General features: G+C 41.6%; 1 protein-coding gene across 5 annotated transcripts in view; it reads left to right on the forward strand.

Annotated features, from left to right (window-relative positions):
* The window catches only part of STK24 (serine/threonine kinase 24), a 66,316-nt gene extending 43,473 nt beyond the window's left edge, over nucleotides 1-22,843 (forward strand). For 4 of the 5 annotated variants that reach the window (XM_064143860.1, XM_064143862.1, XM_064143863.1 and 1 more), the window contains 6 exons: nucleotides 5,470-5,655; nucleotides 5,904-6,049; nucleotides 9,505-9,628; nucleotides 11,238-11,306; nucleotides 14,860-14,996; nucleotides 18,999-22,843. In XM_064143860.1, coding sequence (XP_063999930.1) covers nucleotides 5,470-5,655; nucleotides 5,904-6,049; nucleotides 9,505-9,628; nucleotides 11,238-11,306; nucleotides 14,860-14,996; nucleotides 18,999-19,035 — 699 coding nt within the window. In that variant the 3' untranslated portion in view covers nucleotides 19,036-22,843. The remainder of the gene's footprint in view (nucleotides 1-5,469; nucleotides 5,656-5,903; nucleotides 6,050-9,504; nucleotides 9,629-11,237; nucleotides 11,307-14,859; nucleotides 14,997-18,998) is intronic. The other variant, XR_010302393.1, reaches the window with a different exon arrangement.

A 22,843-nucleotide genomic window follows, 5' to 3' on the forward strand; every position in this document is an offset into this window, starting at 1 on the left:
TTTATGATAATTAGCAGTGATTCTTTATGTTCTTTCTTGAGCTCATCTTCCTTGCCCGTCTTCTCTGATCCCCTTGTAGGGATTTGTTGCTTGGTCACATCTTTCACATCTCCATGAAATGACACAGGCTGGCCTGTTTCCACGCTCATACATGTAAGCAGATTGCCAGTACTGACTTTGGCCTAGGCTGTTGGTAGTATTACTATTTAAAAATAATGATCAGAGCTCTCTAGTGCCTCTGGAAGCTGAAATGTCCCAATTCCCAGTTTGAAGATTGAGTAAAACTTTTTTTTGTGGGTAGTGTTTTTTGTTATTTTTTTGTTTGTTGGTGGTTGGAGATTTTTTGAGTTGGCTTCTGGGAGTGATCTTCCCATGGACACAGCATGATTCAGTCCTCAGGTTTTGAATTCTAGTTATTTCAGTCCACAATGCTATGTGCCCATAAAAAGTACTTGGACACGTGATTGAGTTCCCTAGAGGGCCAGGTCTCAAGCTTTGAATGAACTAGAGATGCTTATTTGTGTCTGTGAACCTTTTGACACTTAGAGCCCAGACTGAGTTGCACAGACAGTAGTTTTGCTGTTGTTGCACAGCAACCACTCGGGAGAGCCTGTTTATTTTAAGATACTTATGCATATGTGAGAGCACAGACAAGCAAGTCTAACCTCACTTTCCTTACATAAACTGGCTGTGCTTGAGAGATGTTAGGCAGGACTGTCCTCTTCATAGCGTAGTCCCAGTGAGCTGCAAGCAATTTCTGCTGTGTGGTTGCTGTGTTGTCCAGTTTTGTTTTTTGCTCTGCTGAATCCTTTTACTTCTTACATGCCAATGGCTTCTTGATAAAAGCTTGAAAGTGTCCTGTTGACAGTACCTTGGGCACAGTTTGTCTGCTTCTTCCATGCAGTTCATCAGCATCTTTCTTCATGTACTGTATGCATCACATCAACTGTTAAACTGTTTGATGCTGCTTTTCTGATTGTACTGATATCTTTGCTCCTGCTGACTGCTGAAGAGCACAACTGTGCAAGACAAAGCAAAAACATACGTGCATCCTGAGGTCTAACATTGATAGTTACTGCCATCAAACTTGAGTAATCCTGTTGATTCAGTACTGTTATCATCTGTCTTAATATTGTGGCTAGTTGGTGGATTTCCTGACCATGGCTTATACTCTATTATCTGCATAATTCATGCAAGAACTATTATTGAAGTATATTGATTTCCATTTGAAGCAGTTCAGGATATTAAGATACACAAGTTAAACCTCAGCTGTGCACCTGAGCTAACTATTCTGCCAAGCACAGATTTCAGAACTGAAGAGACAAACTTTAGAGATATTTCCTCATGTGAAGCACTTAAAATGCTTTTGGTTAAACCAGTATCTTTTCATTGTCTTTGTGTTACTTTGTGATGTTGTAACATTCACATGAATGTCTCTTAAAATTATGTAAAAATAAGGACTATTTAACATAAGTTGCTGATTTTTAATACAGTCTTTACTTTTTCCTCAAACTGTATGTTATGGGAACATAAATATTGATTATATTTTCTCTTTTAAGGCAGAGAAGCAGGCTGTTTCTCATAGCTAAAAAATCAGTCATTTTTGAAACATGCTGGTTTATTTCAGGATTTGACAGATGCATACATTTTGTGTAATTTTTTTCTTCTAAAAACCAGAACAACATCAAACCAAGTCCCAGTTTAGGTTCTCAGTACTTTGTTCTTGAGACTACATGAGGCTTTCGGGACTGCTTTATGCATATGCCAGCTCTGTACTTTTTTACTTCCACAAAGATTTTGTCCATTCCATTCTTACCTTATTCAGTCCCATTCATGAACTGTTTTATGTCTTTAAGATATTCCTATTATTTCTTAGAACATACATTGTAAGGTATATTTACAAGGCATTCCAACACTTGTCTTTGTTGCCTAAGAAATAACCCAGGTGTGTGATTTTTGACATAGACACCAAAATTTCAACAGCATCACCTCAACATGAGGAAAATATTCTTTCCTGTAAGGGTGGCAGCTCTGAAAGAGGCTGCCCAGAGAGGTTGTGAATTCTCCTTCTCTAGAGAGTTTCAAGACCTGTGTTCCTGTATGACCTGCCCAAGGTGATCCTGTTTTGGCAGGGCAGTTGGACTCAGTCTCCAAAGGTTCCTTCCAGCCACTACCATTCTGTGATTCTATGATTCTGTCAGACTTCTGCAAATAATTCAGACTGACACATTTGGGAACAGAGGATTTCCAGGTGGCTTGTGCAAGAAAGTTACTAATTTTATATTTTAATGTGATCAGGAGCTGGTCTGTGAGGGGTATTTGATAGCAACATTTTCAGCACTCTTCTGGTTTAGCCCAGGTAATCCAAGGGGTTGATAAAATCCAGCTGCTGAAGAAACTGTCAGCTGTGAAGAAAACTAGTGAAATGTCAAAACATTACTAGTTACATTAAAGCTATCAGCTGTTTTACTTTCTTTTCCTATTTGTGGGTGTGGGGGTTCTTTTGTTTTGTTTATTTTTTTCCTCTATCATTTATTTCCTTTTCTACAAGCTATTTGTTATTTGATATAATGTCTTCGTAGGAACTTTTCCTTCTTTCTAATCCCTGTTATTTTAGCAATCATTCTTACTTCTTCCTCCTATTTTCATTCCTTTTTTTTGATATGACATAAGTTTTCTTTATTTGCTTCCATTTCCTTCTAATTCTCTATCCTTTCTGCTGTAGCTTCTAATCAAAGAGGTAAATTCTCAATTAAAAAATATTTTTTTTCTCTTGCATATAGCCTGTTAGGAACTTAAAGGTCAAACTAAATTTGACTTATTAGAATGGAAGAGGAAAAGCTTATGGCAGTACTCCTGTCTCTCGATTGAATTTGAAAGAATAATTTCTGTTCAAGATTTGAAACTGTAAAAATTGCAGCATCTTGTAAAACAGTGGTGATACAGTATCATTGCTTCTTTGTCCCCATTTGGAGAACTGATTTGTGCTTGTTCTGGAGTTTGATTGTCACAGAGAAGCCCATCCTAGAAATGCCTGCTCAGATACACATGGAATTGGTGCTTAATCCCTATTTTGAGATCCTTTCCTATCTGTGAACAGAGATGTTACAATTCCTAGAGAACTAGGAGAATTTATTCTTGATGCTTGCAACAGGAATGGGCTTCCAAACCCTATTTTGGACTTCAGAGATTTCAGTCTGCAACTGCAGTGTTGGACTTTTTTTTTGTTCATTTTTTTTTGGTGGAGGAAGTTCACTAGAAGTAGAAAGCTATAAATGAATGGAGGGCGGGGAGAGAGGTATTTGTATACCTCTGTGTGTGCATGTGGATATCTATGGACATGTACACATAAATCTGATTTTTGTACTTACATGTACACATGCTCCACCTGTGACAGAAAGTCTGGTGGAAAAGATGTTTATCCAGTTACATGACCTTAAAATGTTCCTTTGGAGAAACTGAAATTCAGAAAAAAATAATACCCACTTGTTACCACAAAGACTTATCTCTGCAGATGACATTTTTCTTTCATAACCAAGAAGAGCTTTCCTGCTAGAGGGAGATTGCTCACAATTATATTCAGACTTGAGAGCTTAGCTGATAATGCTGTTATTAAGATAAATGAAACTCAGAGCTCATGTACTTATGTAATGCTTTCCTCAAAGTGAGATAGCAGTTGTTGCAACACGGGTTAACAAAATGTCATTTCATGTATTTGGTGATCACAGAATCACAGAAACATTCAGGTTGGAGAAGACCCTCAGGATCATCAAGTCCAACTGATATCCCTACTCTACAAGCTTCACCTTAAACCATATCCCCAAGCACCACATGGAAACCTTTAAACATATCCAGAGATGGTGACTCAACCACCTCTCTAAGCTGCCCATTCCAATGCCTGACCACTCTTCTGTGGAAAAATGTCTCCTAATGTCCAGTCTAAACCTACCCAGTCGCAGCTTGAGGCCATTCTCAGTTGTACTATCAGTAATTACCTTTGAGGGGAGACCAGCAGCAGCCTCTCCACAGCATCCTTTCAGGTAGCTGTAGACAGTGGTACATTAGTGGATGTTTTTTTTTTCTGTGCTTAGTTGTCAAATTAACTAAGCTCTAAACAGTAGAATATTGTCTGAACAAAGAAGGAGGAGCTTGTGCTTGGTTTTAGTCAGGCAATGTAGCTTTGCTAGTACCTATGTTGTGGCTATCAGTTTGTAGTCCTTTATGAGTTAGTCAGAGGTCACCTGCATTTTGCCTGGGCGTGATTTAGAGAAGTTTGATTTAGGTCAGATCTTGGCCTACAAGACCTGGCTCACAGGAGAAGGTCTACAAAGCATGTGTGGTAGAAAACTACTGTCAACATTTCAGAAACTATTTGAATCAAAAACTTGTTTTAGTCAACTTTTTTAGTTGAAAAAGTTGAGTAACACCATTGTAGACCACATTTCTCTCTAAATAAGAATGATCTGTAAGACAGTGTTGAACCTCAGGAAGATTGTGGTTTAATAAATTTCTAATGGTTATACTAGCTGCTGGTCACTGAGGCAGAAAATCTTGTGCATGTTATGTTTACTTTTATACCAATATTTGAGTCTTACCCCATATTTACATATGGTGGATAAAATACTAGTTCATAACAACTTTACCATTAAAAGAATTCTGCTGGTAATAATAATAATTATCATGGAAATGGATTTTACTGCAATTAGTAACTGTTCCTATCTCAATCCTTGAGTTCTTCTCTGAGATAATTAGTGATAGAATGAGAGGAAGTGGCCTCAAGCTGTGACTGGGCAGGTTTAGTCTACAACTACCTGAGGGGTGGTTGTGGCCAGGAGGAGGTTGCTCTCTTCTCTCAGGTGACCAGCACCAGAACGAGAGGACACAACCTCAGGCTGCACCAGGGGAGATTTAGGCTTGAGGTGAGGAGAAAGTTCTTCACTGAGAGAGTCATTGGACACTGGAATGGGCTGCCCAGGGAGGTGGTGGAGTTGCCATCCCTGGAGCTGTTCAAGGCAGGATTGGACATGGCACTTGGTGCCATGGTCTAGCCTTGAGCTCTGTGGTAAAGGGTTGGACTTGATGATCTATGAGGTCTCTTCCTACCTTGGTGATACTGTGATATTAGGGAAAAAATCACAGAAAGAGTGGTCAGGCATTGGGATGAGGTGGCTGAATCACCAACCTTGGATGTGTTTAAAAGCCATTTGGATGTGGTGCCTGGGGATATGATTTAGGGTGAATCTTGTAGGAGTAGGGACTTGGTGATCCTGAGGGTCTTTTCCAACCTGACTGTTTCTGTGATTATGAGTTTTGTTTCTTTTACTCTTCTAATTTCTGCTGGGGAAGGGTTGGGGGAGCGAGTGAGTGGCTGTGTGGTGCTTAGTTGCCAGCTGAGGTTAGACCATGACAGCAAGCAACACTGTTATTTCTCTTTCTCCAACCTAATCTTAAAAGCACTATTTCTTGCAGGCAGATATCTGGTCATTAGGCATAACAGCCATAGAACTTGCAAAAGGAGAGCCACCTCATTCAGAATTACATCCAATGAAGGTTTTGTTCCTCATTCCAAAGAACAATCCACCAACACTGGAAGGAAACTTCAGTAAATCCCTCAAAGAATTTGTGGAGGCCTGCTTAAACAAGGACCCAAGCTTTGTGAGTTTCATCTGTTTGTCAGTGTGTAGTAGAGAATTTGACTGGTTTACAGGAATGAGTGCAGTTCAGCTTTTCTCGTGTGGGGCAGTATGTTCACCACTGGCATGTTGAGCTTTTTTGGTTTGGGTTTTTTTTGAGTACTGTGTATATTTAAGATCTCATTTGTATCATGACTGAAGCCTGAATTTCTTAACTTTTTTAGAGTGAATCACTTAACACTCTCTTAACACAGTAATTTTTTTTTCAAGAGACCTACTGCAAAAGAGCTCTTGAAACACAAATTTATTTTACGAAACTCAAAGAAGACTTCCTACCTGGCTGACCTCATTGATAGGCACAAGAGATGGAAGTCTGAACAAAGTCATGATGACTCCAGTTCTGATGATTCAGATAGGTAAGTGTGATGAGTTTGTAAAATATCTTTTGTAACTGTAGGTGCCAAGTGGTTATTTTTAGGACATTTTTGAGTCTTTTATTATTTACACCGTTTCAGCTTAGTAGACTCAGTAAACTAATGAAATCTTGCCTGTCAGAACAGCAAAAGAGTGCTTGTGAGATAATACAATGTCTGAGCCTGCTTCCCCCTCCTCTGCTTCCACAGCAGCCCTTTTATTAGGTTTGATAAAAAGGTGAGCTGATGTGGCTTTCTGGAAGACCCACTTTCCAAATCGAGGAATGTTTTTCCATTGAACCAACTTACTAGAGCCTATTATAGTATCATAGAATCATTTTGGCTGGAAGAAACCTTTAAGATCAAATCTAACCATTAACCCAACACTTCTAGGTCAGCACTAAGCCATGTTGCTAAGCACCACATCTACACATTTTAAATTCCTCCAGGGATGATGACTCCACGACTTCCCAGGGCAGCCTGTTCCACTGTTTTGCAGTCCTTTTAGTAGAGAAGGTTTTCCTGATAGCCTAAACTTAGCACAGCTCGGGTCAGTTTCCTTTTGTTCTACCGCATGTTACTTTGGAGAACACACTGAACCCCACCTTACTAAATCCTGTCAGGGAGTTGTAGAGAGCCACAAGGTCTCCCCTGAGCCTCCCTTTCTCCAGGCTCAAAAAACTCGGTTCCCTCAGCTGCTCCTCATGAAACATTTTCTGTAGACCCTTCACTAGCTTCTTTGCCCTTCTTTGGACATGTTGCAGGACCTTAACGTCCTTTTATTGTGAAGAGCCAAAACCTGAACACAGTACTGAAGGTGTGGCCTCACTAGTGCCAAGTGCAGAGTGTCAATCACTTCCCTGTTTCTGACACAAACCAGGATGCTGTTGGTCTTCTTGGACAACTGGGAACACTGCTAGCTCATATTTAGTCAGCTATCAACGCCCTGTGTCTGATAAAAGATGAAGATTACCCTTAGTCCTCCTTTTGCTCTTAATATACTTACAGAAACATTTTTTTATTGCCTTTTGCACAGTAGCCAGATGAAGTTCTGGCTTTGGCCTTTCTAATATTCTCCTTTGTCCTCCTGAGTGGCCTGCCCCTTCTTCTACAGGCCATAGACTTGACTTCCTGAGTTCCAGCCAAAGCTCTGTTTAGCCATGCCAGCTTTTTTCCCCACTGGTACGTGTCAAGTCACACCAAAATGCCTTGCTGCTGCACCGGGAAGATTTTTGTTTTGTAGAATGTCCAGCCTTTTTTGGACTCCATTGGCCTTCAGGACTGCCTCCCAAGGTACTCTGTCAACTACTCTCCTAAATCAATCAAAGTCTACCCTCTGGCAGTCCAAGGTGGCAGTTTTACTGACTCATTTTCTTACTTCCCCAGGAATTGGAAACTTTTACCATTTTATGATCGCTATGCCCAAGATGACCTCCAACCATCATGTCATTCCTCAATTAATATAGAATCATAGAATCAACCAGGTTGGAAGAGACCTCCAAGATCACCCAGGCCAACCTATCCCCCAGCCCTATCCAGTCAACTAGGCCATGGTACTAAGTGCCTCATTGAGTCTTTACTTGAAGACCTCCAGGGATGGTGCCTCCACCAACTCCCTGGGCAGCCCATTCCAATGCCAATCACTCTCTCTGGCAAGAACTTCCTCCTAACATCCAGCCTATACCTACCCTGGCACAACTTGAGACTGTGTCCCCTTGTTCTATTGCTGGTTGCCTGGGAGAATAGGCCACCCCCCACCTGGCTACAATGTCCCTTCAGGTAGTTGTAGACAGCAACGAGGTCACCCCTGAGCCTCCTCCAGGCTAAACACCCCCAGCTCCCTCAGCCTCTCCTCACAGGGCTGTGTTCCAGGCCCCTCACCAGCTTTGTCACCCTTCTCTGGACACCTTCCAGCACCTCAACATCTCTCTTGAATTGAGGAGTCCAGAACTGGACACAGCACTCAAGCTGTGGCCTGACCAGTGTTGAGTACAGGGGAAGAATAACCTCCCTCATTCTACTGGCCACACTGTTCCTGATGCAGGCCAGGATGCCATTGGCTCTCTTGGCCACCTGGGCACACTGCTGGCTCATCTTCAGCCTGCTATCTACCAGTACCCCCAGGTCCCTTTCCACCTGGCTGCTTTCCAGCCACTCTGTCCCCAGCCTGTAGTGCTGCTTGGGGTTGTTGTGGCCAAAGCGCAGAACCCTGCACTTGGCCTTGTTAAATCTCATCCCATTGGCCTCTGCCCACCCATCCAGCCTGTCCAGGTCCCTCTGCAGGGCTCTCCTACCCTCCAACAGATCAACACCTGCTCCTAGCTTGGTGTCACTTCCCACAAAACAACGGGTCTAGCAGCAAGACTTCCCTGGTTGGCTCACCAGCTAGTTGTGTCAAGTTAACTTCCACACGCTCTAAGATCCTCCTAGATCGTTTAGTCTCTGCTGTGTTGTGTTTCCAGCAGTTGTTTGATAAATTGAAGTCACCCACAGGAATATGGGTCAGTGATTGTGAGACTTCTATATCATTCATTGGTTTGCTGAAAGGGATAAAAAGCTAAAATGTAAACAGTTGGTCCCTCTTTGCTCTGAGATGCTTCTTCCTTCACTTCTTTGCTCTAATATCTTCCACTAACAGACAACAAAGTTGTCTGCTGGTTGTTTTTGTTTTATGTCTGGGAGAGAGAGGGAAGGTAGCTTTGAATTCCTTCTGGGCAGTTTCATCGTCCAGGAGGGAATTTGGATTTCTGTATGGTTTCTAATTTGTATATAACTGTAAGGACTTGTAAATATATTGTGTATATATGCTTGTAAATTTAGCTTTGCTGTAAATACAGCTTCATCTTACTTCAACTCCTGTGAGCTAGTCTGGTAAATTTCAATAGTAGGGTGGGCAGAAAGTCATTAACCCACCACAAAGAGGTAAATTTGCCTTGCTAACAGGCTGGGAACAAATTGTCTTCCTCAAAAGTATTCTAAGCTAGTGTCTTAGCTGTTAAGTCTTTTAATTTTTTCTACTTTTCCTAATGATTTGCCTTGCTAACAGGCTGGGAACAAATTGTCTTCCTCAAAAGTATTCTAAGCTAGTGTCTTAGCTGTTAAGTCTTTTAATTTTTTTCTACTTTCCCTAATGATTTGGGGCACTCTGCTTAAAGCCAGTTCTCAGATACCAATAAAACGCTTCACATGACTTGTTTATTGTGACTTGGGAAAATGTTTTCAATCTGTAATGCAGCTCTTTCTTTTCAAAGTTAATTTAACATATAGTGAAGTATCTTGGTTTCATTTTTTTAATTTCCCCAGGAGATATATGACTTTTCATACTTGTGGTTATACTTACTGGCTTGCACATTAGAATCTTGATGCTAGTTTTGATGTAGAGTACATATATTGGATGAACATGGGCAATAAGGTGTAGGTAGGTAACAGAACTTCTCATTTTTTCCCCTCCCTCGAAGTGAACCAGATGGCCAGGCTTCAGGTGGCAGTGATTCAGGAGAATGGATCTTTACAATAAGAGAAAAAGACCCCAAGAATATAGAGAATGGAGCAGCCCAGCCTTTGGAGTTGCAAAGAAATAAGGTGCTCAAACTATTGATTGTATTATACAAGGAGATAATTCTTGCTTTAATAATTTAGTGGGCTGATTTTTCTATCTTTTGAATGGTAAAATTTTCAGAACTTGTGCTAAAAATGTGTATTCTACAGTTGCCTTTCACAGAACTTCTTGAATAAGTCTTTTAAGTGTGGATATTCTGTAACTGTGTCCTTTCTCTGTAGTTCATGAAATATGTACCAAAATATTTCTGTAGTTTCTGAAATATTACCACTGTAGGGAGATCTGGCAGTATTTTATTTTTAAAGCCTTCTTTCCATAAATAATCTTAAACTGGTACAGTAAAAAGGTAGACTAGGGTTTTGGGGAAGGTCTTCTTGTTTTTTGATATAAAAAGACTAAAATGTAGCAAAGAACAGAATGTGCATATGTTAAAAGAAAGTCATAGAATCAACCAGGTTGGAAGAGACCTCCAAGATCATCCAGTCCAACCTATCCCCCAGCCCTATCCAGTCAACTAGACCATGGCACCAAGTGCCTCATCCAGTCTTTTCTTGAACACCTCCAGGGATGGTGACTAAGGGATGTTTAAGAGCTTCTCCATAGTATTTTCTGCAGCCTATCTGACTGGGGCAGGTGATTGCTACCCTGTCTCTGAAAATTGTGTGTCCTCTCTTACCAGAACTGGAGAAATACAAGTAAAATCCTGTGTCCTGTGGGAGTGACCTAGTAAATATCAGCATGCCTGCGATTAGTAGCTGCTCAGTAGAATTGGGGGGTGGGGGGGGTGGGGGGGGTGTTTTCTAATTGTTGTTTTGTTTCTTTGGTTTGATTTTGAGCTTGCATGTATTTGAGGTGTTGTACACGAGGTGTTACGGCCTCAAAATTTAATCCAGCCTCTGTTTTCCACAGTGCTTTGGAGTAGTCTGTTGTAGAGCACTTTACATTTGTATATACATATGTCCTGGTTTCAGCTGGAATGCAGTTAATTTTCTTCCTAGCAGCTGGCACAGTGCTGTGTTCTGGATTTTGTATGTGAACAATGCTGATAACACACACTGATGCTCTAGTTGTTGCTAAAATCTCAAGTTAAGGGTTTTCCAGCTTGCCAAGCTCTGCCAGCAAGTGAGTGCACAAGAAACTAGCCAGCACAGCTGACCAGACCTGGTCAAAGAGATGTTCCATATCACAGGACATCATGGAGGGAGTTGGCTGGGGGGAGGCTGATCACTGCTTGGGAACAGGCTGAGCAGTGGTCAGCAGGTAGTGAGCAATTGCACTGTGCATCAGTTATCTTTCTTGGGCTTTATTTTTTTCTCTATTGGTAGTAATAATAACAAAGATTTATTATTAAATATTGTTACTGTTTTAAAAGTATTATTTTAATTATTAAACTGTTATTAGTTCAACTCACAAAGTTTATTTTATTTCAGTTCTCCACCGGGGAGGGGTGAGGAGTGAGTGCATAGCTGTATGGTGTGAATTGCTGGTGGGAGTTAAGCTGTGACAGTGTAGAAAAAGATTGCCATTAATGTGTGGCATGTTGGAACATTTTTTTCTTTGGTTTGAAACAGAGTATAACAAAGATGTATTTTGCAGAAATAAAATTGGTCAGACTCTTTATTTTCTTTAAAGGACAAGGATATCCCAAAGAGGCCTGTATCCCAATGCCTGCCTACAGTTATATCCCCTTTATTTGTAGAGGTAAGTTACTGCTTTTAAACTTAAAGATTCCAGGTTTTATGTCTCTGAAAACCAGAAAAAAAAATTCGATGAATTGCACCTAGAGGTTTCTACAACCCCTTTGGATCTTGGTGTATTATGATCTTGGCTGTGCCCTTTGATTTCCTGTGTATCTGCTTTTGAGATTTTCCTTTTGCTTCTGACAGTACTTCATATGCATGGTAGGAACATCAACCATGCTTGCCCAAAGCAATGAACGTGAAAACCACAAAGGTATGTAAATGTTTAGATTGCAGCATTCCATTTTTTGACACAGCTTTATCCCTTTATCATTTCATCCGTAACAAATCTCAAGATCTTTGGTGTTCCATGATACGACTCTGGACTAGATCAGCAAGAACTTCACTTTTTGAATTCTAGTGTTGAAAACTGTGTTTTGGTCTCATTCTGAATTTTACGTATGGTTTTTTTATGTTTGCAACTTAAAAATCAGATGAGAAGGAAGGTATATATTTATGAAGATGTGGTCATTTTAAAAAGCTGATGGAACTTGGGGAAACACAAATTCCCCTCTCACCCTAGCTTTGGTATGAAAATTTATTTAAGTGATGGTTTCTGTCATAGTTACTGTTAGAGAAATAAAGCTAGAGATTTTTTTCTTATTAAAGGATGTTGTCTTAATTTTGTTCTAATCCTGCTTCAGAGGATTACCATCAAATTTTGCATGCTGCAAATATCGAGTGCAGAAAAGGAATTAAACTTACTTAAAAGAGACAGTCTGTTTTGGTCATTCAGACCAAATGGGTCTGGGTTCTTCCTTCCCATGCTATTGCAAGATAGTTGCTGTGTCATTCATTGCTTTTCTTGCTTCTCATTTTCATTTTCAAGGCAAGCCTTTTAATTTCCATTTGCTGATCCCCGTCGTTATGTGATTTTGCTGCAGTCCCTATTAAAACTGCCATTTTCTTTCATCTCTGTAGGATGTAAAAGCTAGAGAAAATTTATTCCTCACACACTTGCTTGTTGTATCTTCATGCTATGAAGGAGATGCTTGGTCTGATATATGCTGCTGGGTTTATGCTTTAGACTCCTCTTCCATACAAATTCTAGTGGATAGCCACAACTTTCCCAGTCTGTTCCAGAATCTCAGTGCAAGGTTTTCTTTTTCTTATGGGCATGGCTATTGTCTGTGCTGTCTAGAGGGAACCGTATATCTTCAGTGTTCCATTCATTCAACATTCAAGCCACTGACACCTGCAACATCAGGAATTATTGCTAGCTAAAGTAGAAAGTTAATCCGTGGAACTAATTCAATCCCAACAAAACTAGTCATTCAGAGATTTTGGTCATCATGGAGGCTTGAAAGCTTTTGGCACAGAAGACAGATGTAAAACTCAACTGATGTTCTTAAGTAATCCCACAGGGTAAGATTATATTCTGCATTTTTCTTTCTCAGTTGAGCTCTGATACAATTTAGGAGCCTTAGCTAAAGAGCTGCCACTCTGTTGGTGGCAGTAATCTGAATTTTGGTGCAGTTCAGCAAACCAGTTAAAGAGAGCAGACAAGCAAAGTGCCTAACCTCAAACCCTCCAAACGACAGAAAACAAAACAACACCCTGAAAATGAACAGAGTTGTCATGTTGTTTGTGGTTTTCAGTTACCAGCTTCCACCCTGCTGTAGTTTTTCTCATTATGGAAGGACACTAGCTGAGTACTCTGTGCAGTGACTCATTCTGGGCTCCTTTTTGAAGGCAAGAGATCCAGGGGTGTCCTTTTTTATAATGTTCCCATTATTGTTTGCTTGTATCATGTTTGTCCTCAAGTTGTGACTTGCCAGTTTAGACTAAGAAAGGGTTAGCTTTTACTGGTAAAAAAGGCATTTGTGTCTGCCTCTTATCTATGCTTTGTGTACAGGATCTTGCTCTTGAGCATCCTGGATGCAGTGAAAAGAAAACACAAGCAGCAACCCAAGAGTACAGAAACCCTCCTGCTGATGTGATTGTACCTCAGCTGTTGTACACACAGAGCTCTCGATTTTCTTTTGCTGAGAGCCAAGTTACTCTCAGGAGGGTGCTCTAACATACCTAAAAGCCACCACTAAATGTGAAACTGGAACAATGTGTTTTCTCTTGCAAAGCTCTTCCTTTTGTAAAGAAAAATCTTTCATCAATCTTTGATCAGGCAACTCCTGAGCTGTAGTTCCTGACACCTGTTGAAAATCCACTTCAGAAACTCCTGAAAGGTTGCTTTAGTGCTTGGACATCTCAGAAGAACTTCACTGCCACTTTGTTCCCTTTGGAATGTCTTGTGCTACACTGAACTCAAAATTGTCTCGAGCTATTAATTTTGCTTTTGGCTGCCTTCTAGGGATCACGTTTATTACATGGGATAGTCATCTGTGCTATACTTAAGCAGGACCAAAAGTGTACCCATGCCCACATTATAGCCCAGAAAATGGCATGAACTTTCTGTTTGTTCAGGCTAAGTTTTCTTTGTTAGTGGCAGTACTGACATAAAGGCAGCCAGGCTGCAGGTGCAGCATTCAGATATGGCTCTGTTGAATAATTTATAGAGAAATATGTTTAAAAATAAAAAGGTATTTCACTGTTCTTCAGCTCTGTATAAGCAACTCAGCTTTGGTCCAGAAGCATTCTTAAGCCACATCAGCTCTCAGTTTGGGTATTTTTTTTCACCAGTGGGATTTGGTTGGTTGGTTTGTTTGTGGTCTGGTTGGTTTGGTTTTGTTTTGTTTTGTTTTCCCTGCAGAATCAACTTTTGATTCCATCTTTATTAAGAGGATGTTGCAAAGCAGCTCTTGACAACAGCTGTACTGATAAATACAAAGAACAGCTTGTAAATACAGACATCCAGCCTGCTGGGGAAGTCCAGTCCCTGAAAGAAAACCATGCACACATTTACTCTTACTACTCTTAACATGACACTTTCTTCCAAAGAAGCTTAGACCCAGCTGAGATTTTTTGAATGCTCTAGTGAGTTCTGAGAAATCATTTTACCAGCCACACTCAGCATCTTACACCAGCTCCTACAAAAGCAAAGCACTGAGACCTTCCCTCTCAGCCCTCAGTTCTTGCCAAATTGTGGGATCCTTTGCTTCAATGGGGAGCTGAGGGATTGCTCAGGGTAGTCTGTTGGTAGAGGTGTCTGGATGAAAACGTTTTCTAACCGTGCTTGTGCTGGTAGTATAAATACACATCATATACATGTGTGTGTGTATACAAGTGAGTATGTATAAACAGCACATCTTGAAACTGAACAGCTATAGGTAAACACTGCATTTGTCTTGGGATACTTTGTGATAATTGTTGGATGTAGGCACACTAGAAAAGGCTGTGTGAATGATTGAAGACTTGTGAAGATGAATGACACCCTCATGACTACTGCAAAGATTAAGTTCAGGATGGAAAGTCTTCAGGATCCGTGGGTGTATAATGAAAGCCAAATCCTGACATTGTGAGCGCTGTTGGCCGCTTCCTAACAAGCTTCTGCATTATACTGTTTGTACAAGTATGTATGAATATCTTTATTAATATAGCTCTTCTTGGTTTTCTTTCAGTTGAAAGAGAAGAGTGAGGTGTGTGGTGGTAACACAGATTCCATAGAAGAACTGAGAATGGCTATTTATTTAGCTGAAGAGACTTGTCCGGGCATTGCAGATAGCATGGTGTCACACCTCCTGCAGAGGCTTCAGAGGTAATGAAGCTGTTTTGCAAAGACCTACAGAGATGTGCAGATCTGATGCTACAAATATTTGGCTAGTGTTAAATTGAAGGAATTTCTACTTGAAATAGAGGGAAATGCCACCTGTGCTTAAGGTTTGGAAAACTGTGTTTGCTTAGCAGGAAAAAAACCCCAGTCATACCAGCAGTTCTAATGTGATAGACTTCAGGTGATAGAAGAGCAAGTGCAGGGTCCTGCACCTGGGAAGGAACAGTTCTCACTATCAGTACAGCCTAGAGGATGAGGCATTGGAGAGCAGCCCCATGGAAAGAGACTTGGGGATGCTGGTGGTTGAGAAGCTGAACATGAGCAGACAGTGTGTACTTGCAGCCCAGAAGGCAAATCAAATCCTGGACTGCATCAAAGGCAGCATTGCCAGAAGATCCAGAGAGGTGATTCTGCCACTTTGCTGTGGTGAGACCTCATCTGGTGTACTGTATCCAGGTTTGGAGCCCTTGTTATAGGAAGGATGTGGAACCTGATAGAGTGGGTACAGAGGAGGCCCATGAAAATGATCAGAGGGTTGGAGCACCTCTGCTATGACAACAGGCTGAGGAAGCTGGGATTGTTCAGCCTGGAGAGGAGGAGGCTCCAGGGGGACCTAATAGCAGCCTTCCAGTATTTTAAGGGGGGCCCACAGGAAGGATGAAGAGAAGCTGTTTACCAAGGCCTACGGTGACAGGACGAGGGGCAATGGGTTCAAGCTTGAGAAGAGCAGATTTAGATTGGATGTTAGGAACAAGTTTTTTACTACGAGGGTGGTGGAGCACTGGAACAGGTTGCCCAGGGAGGTGGTTGAGACCCCTTCCCTGGAGACATTGAAGGTGAGGCTTGATGAGGCTGTGGGTGACCTGGTCTAGTGGGGATGTCCAAGCTGACTGCAGAGGGGCCAGACTAGATGACCTCTAGCAGTCCCTTCCAGTCTGGACCATGCTATGATTCTCTGCTAGCCCCCCCATATGCACATTCATCCTTTTGCTGTGCACATTGTGTGTCAGATGAGACTGGGCAGCTCCTGTAAGGGACACTTCCTTAGTGTCTTGGGTATATGTTGCAGAGGATGCTTTGTGCCACTCTGTTCTTTGCCCACTTCTTGCCATCACCTAGTAAGTGGTTCCTTGTTCATTAAAGACAGTCTGTATGGCTTTTGGCTTTACCTTGAAACCCAGCATTTTGTATTACTTCAAAAGAAGGCACAATTTCGTAAGCCAGTTCTCAATCTACTTCACTGTCCACTCATTTAACCTATGCTGCCTAAGCTTACCTGTGAGGATGTTACAGGAGACAGTGTCAGAAGCCTTGCTAAAGTTGAGGCAGACAACATCCACTGCTCTCCCCTCATCCACCCAGCTGGTTACACCGTCACAGAACACTGTCAGATTGGTCAAGCATGACATTCTCTTTGTGAATCCATGCTGAGTACTCCATATGCTTAGATGACCCCCAGGATGAGTTGTTCCATTGTCTTTCCAGGGATGGAGGTGAGGCTGACTGCCTGAAGTTTCCTGGCTTGTCCTCCTTGCCCTTTTTGAAGGCTGGGGTGACACTGTCTTTCTTCCAGTCCTCAGACACCTCCCCTGTTTGCCATGACCTTTAAAAAATGTTGGAGTGGCTTAATAACCTCAGCCAGCTCCTTCAGTGCTTATGGGTGCATCCCATGGATTTGTGGGTGACCAGTTTGTCTGGATGATCTCTAACCCAGTCCTTGACTACGAGAGTGTTCCTTCCTCCAGGAACTTGGATTCTTGAGGAATCAGCCTTGGCAGTAAAGACTGTAGCAAAGGAGGAATTCAGTAACTCCACTTTCCCTGTATCCTCTGTCATCAGGTCACCCACCTGATCTAGCAGCGGGCCTGTCTTTTGCCTGGTGCTCCTTTTCCTACTGGTACTTAATTACTGATGCTGGAATCAAAGCTGAAAAGGAGCCTTTCCACTGGGCAGTTCTTTTGTGGGTACTCGAGATGATATCTTTGTTCCTGTCACAACAGCAACAGTCATCATTTTTGTCCTTTATATACAGGTTTAGTGGTTTTGTTTTCCTTCAGTTTTGCTTCCATAGCATTTTTTGGGTCATCATGTCTTACAGCAGAGGGGACAGGTACTTGATTTACTTTGAAGCTGAGAAAAAAAGTATTCAGAGAGAATGATTGCTGACAGGTCACTCCTGGGGGAACTTTCTCTTATTCCAGGAATGACATTCTGCTAGTACATGATTATGACTAGCACTCTTTCCAGAAAGTAAGTAAAACAAATGAATGGGAGGATCCTCCCCTCAAAAGGATTCATAGAATGGTTTAGGTTGGAAGTGACCTCAAACATCATCCATTTCCAATCTCCCCCCCCCCCCCCCCCATAGACAGGGACACCTCCCATTAGAACAGGTTGCTCAAGGCCTCATCCAGATTGGGTCTGAACACCTCCAGGGAGGGAGCATCAACAGCCTCCCTGGGCAACCTGTGCCAGTGTCTCACCACCCTCACTGTAAAGAACTCTTTCCTAACATCTAGTTGAAATCTCCTCTCTTCCAGTTTAAACCCATTACCCCTTTTCCTATCATTGCAAGACCCTGTCAACAGTCCCTCCTTCAGATACTGAAAGGCCTCCTTGAAGCCTTCTCTTCTCCAGGCTGAAAAGCCCCCAGCTCTTGTAGCCTGTCCAGTAGCAGAGGTGCTGCAGCCCTCTGATCATCTTCGTGGCCCTCCTCTGGACTTGCTCTTACAGTTCCATGTCCTTCTTGTGTTTCAGGCTCCAGAACTGCACACAGTAGTCCAGGTGGGGGAACCATTCCATAGCTTAATAGGTATCCCTCACGTACAAAGCTATTTTTGAGGCTGCTGAATGTCTAAAAAACTATTTCCTTCGTGTTTGCACACTACAAGAAGTATGTTCTGCTACGTTATTAAATCATTGTATCCACTTACAGCTACTGAAGATGAAAGGCCTGGAACACAAACCCTATGAGGAGAGGCTGAGGGAGCTGGGGTTGTTTAGCCTGGAGAAGAGGAGGCTCAGGGGTGACCTCGTTGCTGTCTACAACTACCTGAAGGGACATTGTAGCCAGGTGGGGGGTGGCCTCTTCTGCCAGACAACCAGCAATAGAACAAGGGGACACAGTCTCAAGCTGTGCTGGGGGGAGTATAGGCTGGATGTCAGGAGGAAGTTCTTGACAGAGAGAGTGGTTGGCATTGGAATGGGCTGCCCAGGGAGGTGGTGGAGGCACCGTCCCTGGAGGTCTTCAAGAAAAGCCTGGCTGAGGCACTTAGTGCCATGGTCTAGTTGACTGGATGGGGCTGGGGGATAGGTTGGAGTGGAAGCTCTTGGAGGTCTCTTCCAACCTGATTGATTCTATGATTCTATGACTCTGCAGCAATGTGTTTCTAAAGAGATTTCCATTTCCCTTACAAGTGGTTAAAACTGAATTTGCCAAGTTTGTCTGAATTACTTCATTAGGACTCTTGGAGGAGCTGCCCAGTAACTTGAGTGAATTCATTTACCTTACCCCTCCAGTTTTGATCTCTGATGTTTAATGAAGCTTATGGAAGACCTAACATGATTTCAGTGTACTTCTTTCTTTGGATGATTTGAGAATATGCTTAGAGCAAGAAATACAGGTTTCTTGCCCCAGTAATACTCTGGAAAGATTGTGATGTAAACTTGCCAAGTAGGAAAGCTGTAATCGCTGCGTGTTGCCCCCAGTATATGGAACTGTTACACCATCATACACTTCCCAGTAAGAGGCTTGAAGGCAAGTTGCTGCTTTCATTCAGAAAAGCAGCTCTGGTCCAACAGGCTGCATTTTGCAGGTTGCTCAGCTCTCTGACCCGTTTCATTAAGGTGTGACAGCAGCAGTGAGTAAAGTTCTGCAAGGAAAAGAGCTGGAACATCATGGCATAAAACAGAGTAACTTTTAGTTGCTGCCTGTTGCAGATGACCCTTCTGAAAGACACAACAGTAACCATTTCTTTCCCTCCTCAGATACTCACTAGCTGGAGGAAGCACTTCATCCTACTGACATGCTGTTCCTGACTTTTTATAAGACAACATGCTGTCTGCACTGGAGGCACGCTTCTGCCTCTCAGTGCTGGGAGTCTCCTTTAGTGGAAGGACATTTCCAGATGTGCAGGAGTGAAAATGAAGCCTCTTGAAGCCTTTTTCAACTCCTTAAAGCTTTTTTCTTTCTTTCTTTCTTTTTTTTTTTAATGCAAATGCACATATTCCAGGAAGGTGTCTTGTTTTGTAAAATCTGAACTGTATATTTCGGTTTGTGCTAGAGAAATTGAAGATATTGAGAAACCTCAGGTATCTTGCTTTAAGAATTCCACTGAAGATGGAGAGTGTGTTTGTTGGAATTGTGTACAGATCTGTATATAATGTCTTTTTTTAACTGAAAGCCTCTCAACGTGCATAAGGAATCACTGTGTACAAAATGGTCAAGTGCTTTTGTAGATAATGTCAGTGGAGTAAATGTTTGACAGGCCATAACTGAGCATTGCCTTGCCTTTATGACATGTGAGTTTTGAAACACGTGCTCTTGGTTTGATTTTTGTAGGTTAAGGATTTGCCATCGGAAGAGTTATCCCTGTACTCTGTGTACCTCGGCAAAGACACAATCTATTCTGTTTCTCCAGCATCTCTTCCTTTTAATCTACATTCTGAGCATGACATTCTAATTATGGTACTACTTCTGGTTGCTTTCATATACCTTCTGTCTACATTTAAAAGATTTAGTTTCCCTAATCATTCCTCAGAGAAGGATTCCCTAAAGAATGAGCTCTTTCAGATTTTCAGTTTTAAATTGTGCCAGTGCAAATTCTGAGCCCTCAGTATTGTTCATTTTAGCACTAGATATTGTGAAGCTTGCAGTGAAGTTCAGCTACAGTATATTGGTTTTTTCTTTTCACCTGAACATGTTTGAATGCTCGCACAAATAAATCTTTATTTACCTTCATTTATTCTGACAGATCTCCTTAAGATGCTGGCTCTGAGACAGTGGCAAGTGCTTATCCACCATGCCTATTTTTACCATTAAAATGGATGTCTTGCAGTGCAAGAGGAAAAATTAACCACAGATTCAACATTTGGTCTTGCTGCCTAAATCTGTGCATCTCTTTACTGAAAGTAGCAGACATCAGACAGAAAGACCACAAACCTGAGCCTGAGTGTTGTATGCTCTGTTCCTTTGACTCAAAAAAAAAGTTATTTCTTGAAAATTCCAAAATTTCCCCTGCTCCTCTGAGTGCTTCTTGATAGCTGTCTTAAGGTTTTGTAGTTCTTAGAACATAATGTTAGTTATACACATGCACATGGGATAAGGTATCTGCTATTTGGGTTTTTTCCAGTGTTACTTTGAGTTTGTTTCACCAAGGCTATATTCAGGTGGTTCTTGTTTTGGTATCTTGGAGAATATTTTGGTCTTGTTTTTAATGAAGAGATCAATGATTTTATGTTTTGCATGACAGCAAAGAGAATTTATAGGCTTCATTTTTCAAAAGGAAATAGGTAAGAAGTTTGGAACAGAAAAAGATGAAAATGTTAAATACCTGCCTTGGTATGAAAAGACCCAGGTTCTCTAAATGTTCTGGAAGCTGGTGCAGTCTTCTTGCCAGGACTTCATATCACAATGGTAGCCCTTATTATTCTATGCATATTAATAGCCTTAATTATTAGTTAGAGGTCACTGTCATGCTAACAGAGCTATGAAACTTCTGAGCAGACTGAAACGGCAGTTGCAAGAGACGAGTGCGTGTGCATGCTGCTCCTTGTAGCTGCATCTGTAGACACAAGGCATTTGCCAGCATTATGAGGTAAGGGTTTTTCCTGTATGGCTAAAGTGGATTTAAGGTAAATTGAACAATATGTCAGTTTGAGCAATGGTTTATCATTTCTCCTCCATTAAGCTTTTACAAATATGTTGGCTTTTTTGTGCTTTTAAGCATTAAGGATAGGCTTGAGAAATTGAAGTTTAGCTTGGCCATTGTGAGATGTGCATCTGAATACAGCACAAGGGAAATCTGCCCCCTGGTCTCTTCATATTGGACCATTCAGATGTTCAGTAAATACGTGCCTGTTACAGCGTGTGGAATAAAAAGTTGTGTTTGCATTTGGGACATAAATAGAAGAACAAAAGCTTTTCCCCAGTCGTCATCTCTTACTGTAAGGACTTGACATTAAAGTGAGCTTACTTAGAGATGCACAGTACTCAAGAGATCGAGTGGGTTAGTTAATCTGCAGTGCTGGCTGGAATCTTAAAGCTTCCTTGAACTCAATTCTAAGGTCTGCTTTTTTTGAACAGTCATTGAAAGTGTTATACCTACCTTTATTTGTTCTTTTAGTTCCATTTTAGGACTATGCTGAGGAAATACTTCTGAGTAGATTGTGGCAGGATTTCTTTGGTGAACGTGTCCCTTGGTTTAGCGTCAAGTCAGACCTATGGCAAGGCCAAAAGTCTAGGATGTTTTGGAAAAAGACCTGACCTCATTTATGGTAGAGATGAGTATTTTTATATGTAATATAGAGAGATTATTTAACTATAGACTATCTATCTTAAACTGAGATTGACTGAAAAGACCAAGCGTGCTGTATCTTGAATCTAAAATTAGAACAATTAGCTATTGAAAAGTATGGAGGCATTAAAACCCAGATCTATGTTGGTAACACGAAGAGGGCTTCGTCTGAAAGAAGCCTGGCCTCGGTTCCCAGAAGGAAAAGGCGTGTACTGAATAGGTTGTTTCACGCTTAAAAACATATCTGTTACAGTGTTGCACTGATGATTTTTCTGTGCAGGTAGTACTTCTTCACACCTTAACATACTAAACTAACCCTAGGTATGCAGACTTTAAAAAAATTAGTGGAACTGCTGCTTTGTCAGGGATTTCAAAGGTGAGGCAGTCAATAATAAACTCACTGTATAAACCCAATAAAGAAGCCAGTCCTTTGAAGCGGAGCTTGCTTTTTGTACCTATCAGATGCACAATCTATTTTTTTAGTTTCCTTGCAGTTGCACTTTGTGGTTGGTCCCTAGAGTTTACTACAGGGCCAGAGTGCCAGCGCTGTATGCAGAAAGGATTGGGGTGTAGTCACAAAGCAGCTCTTTCTCTGAAGTGTCGCTGTGCTTCCTTTGCCGCTTCAAACGTTTGTGGCTGTCCAGCTGGGTGTGGACTTCAGACGAACTCATTGCTGCAGTGATGTAACTGTGGGGTTCTGCTCTCGCTGTCCAGGAGGGGTGAGCAGAGGTGGGGAGAGTGTGCATTGGTGCTTGAACTGCAGCGCAGCTGGAGCGTCGTGAACTTACGTCCTACGTTCTCCACCGTAACTCCTTCACCTGCCAGTGCTTTTACTGCACTTGTGAAATGTCTCCTTTTGCTCTTCCCACTTTCTGTGCTTGGCAATGGTTTTACATTAGCCTTACTTTTAAGGAAATGTATTTTTGCCTTCGAAAATGCCACCACTGGAAGATTGTCAGAAGTGGTCACAATAAGCAAGGGTCAGCACAATTGCAAATTATTTTTGTAAGTCGGTGGGGAGGAGCTCCAAGTATAGCACAAATCTGCCAGCTTGCTCTTTCGGAGTGTATTTTGCAAGTGTGCTGGTAACCGCACCGAGCATATGCTGTAGACAACTCCTACGTAATGGTTTCCTGCTTTCTTTTAAGGCGTGATGATTACAGGGGACAATTCAAAAGTGTAGCTCTTGTTTTCTGTAACACTGCTGCTTGTTTATAACCCTGTAGTTCAATTCTACTTTTATCACTTGACACCAACATAATAAAACTACTTGTAAACTACATGAACTAGAAATAAAGAAGGAAAAGTTTAATGACA

This window comes from Pogoniulus pusillus, chromosome 5 (genome assembly GCF_015220805.1).
Source record: "Pogoniulus pusillus isolate bPogPus1 chromosome 5, bPogPus1.pri, whole genome shotgun sequence".
Lineage (NCBI taxonomy): Eukaryota > Metazoa > Chordata > Aves > Piciformes > Lybiidae > Pogoniulus > Pogoniulus pusillus.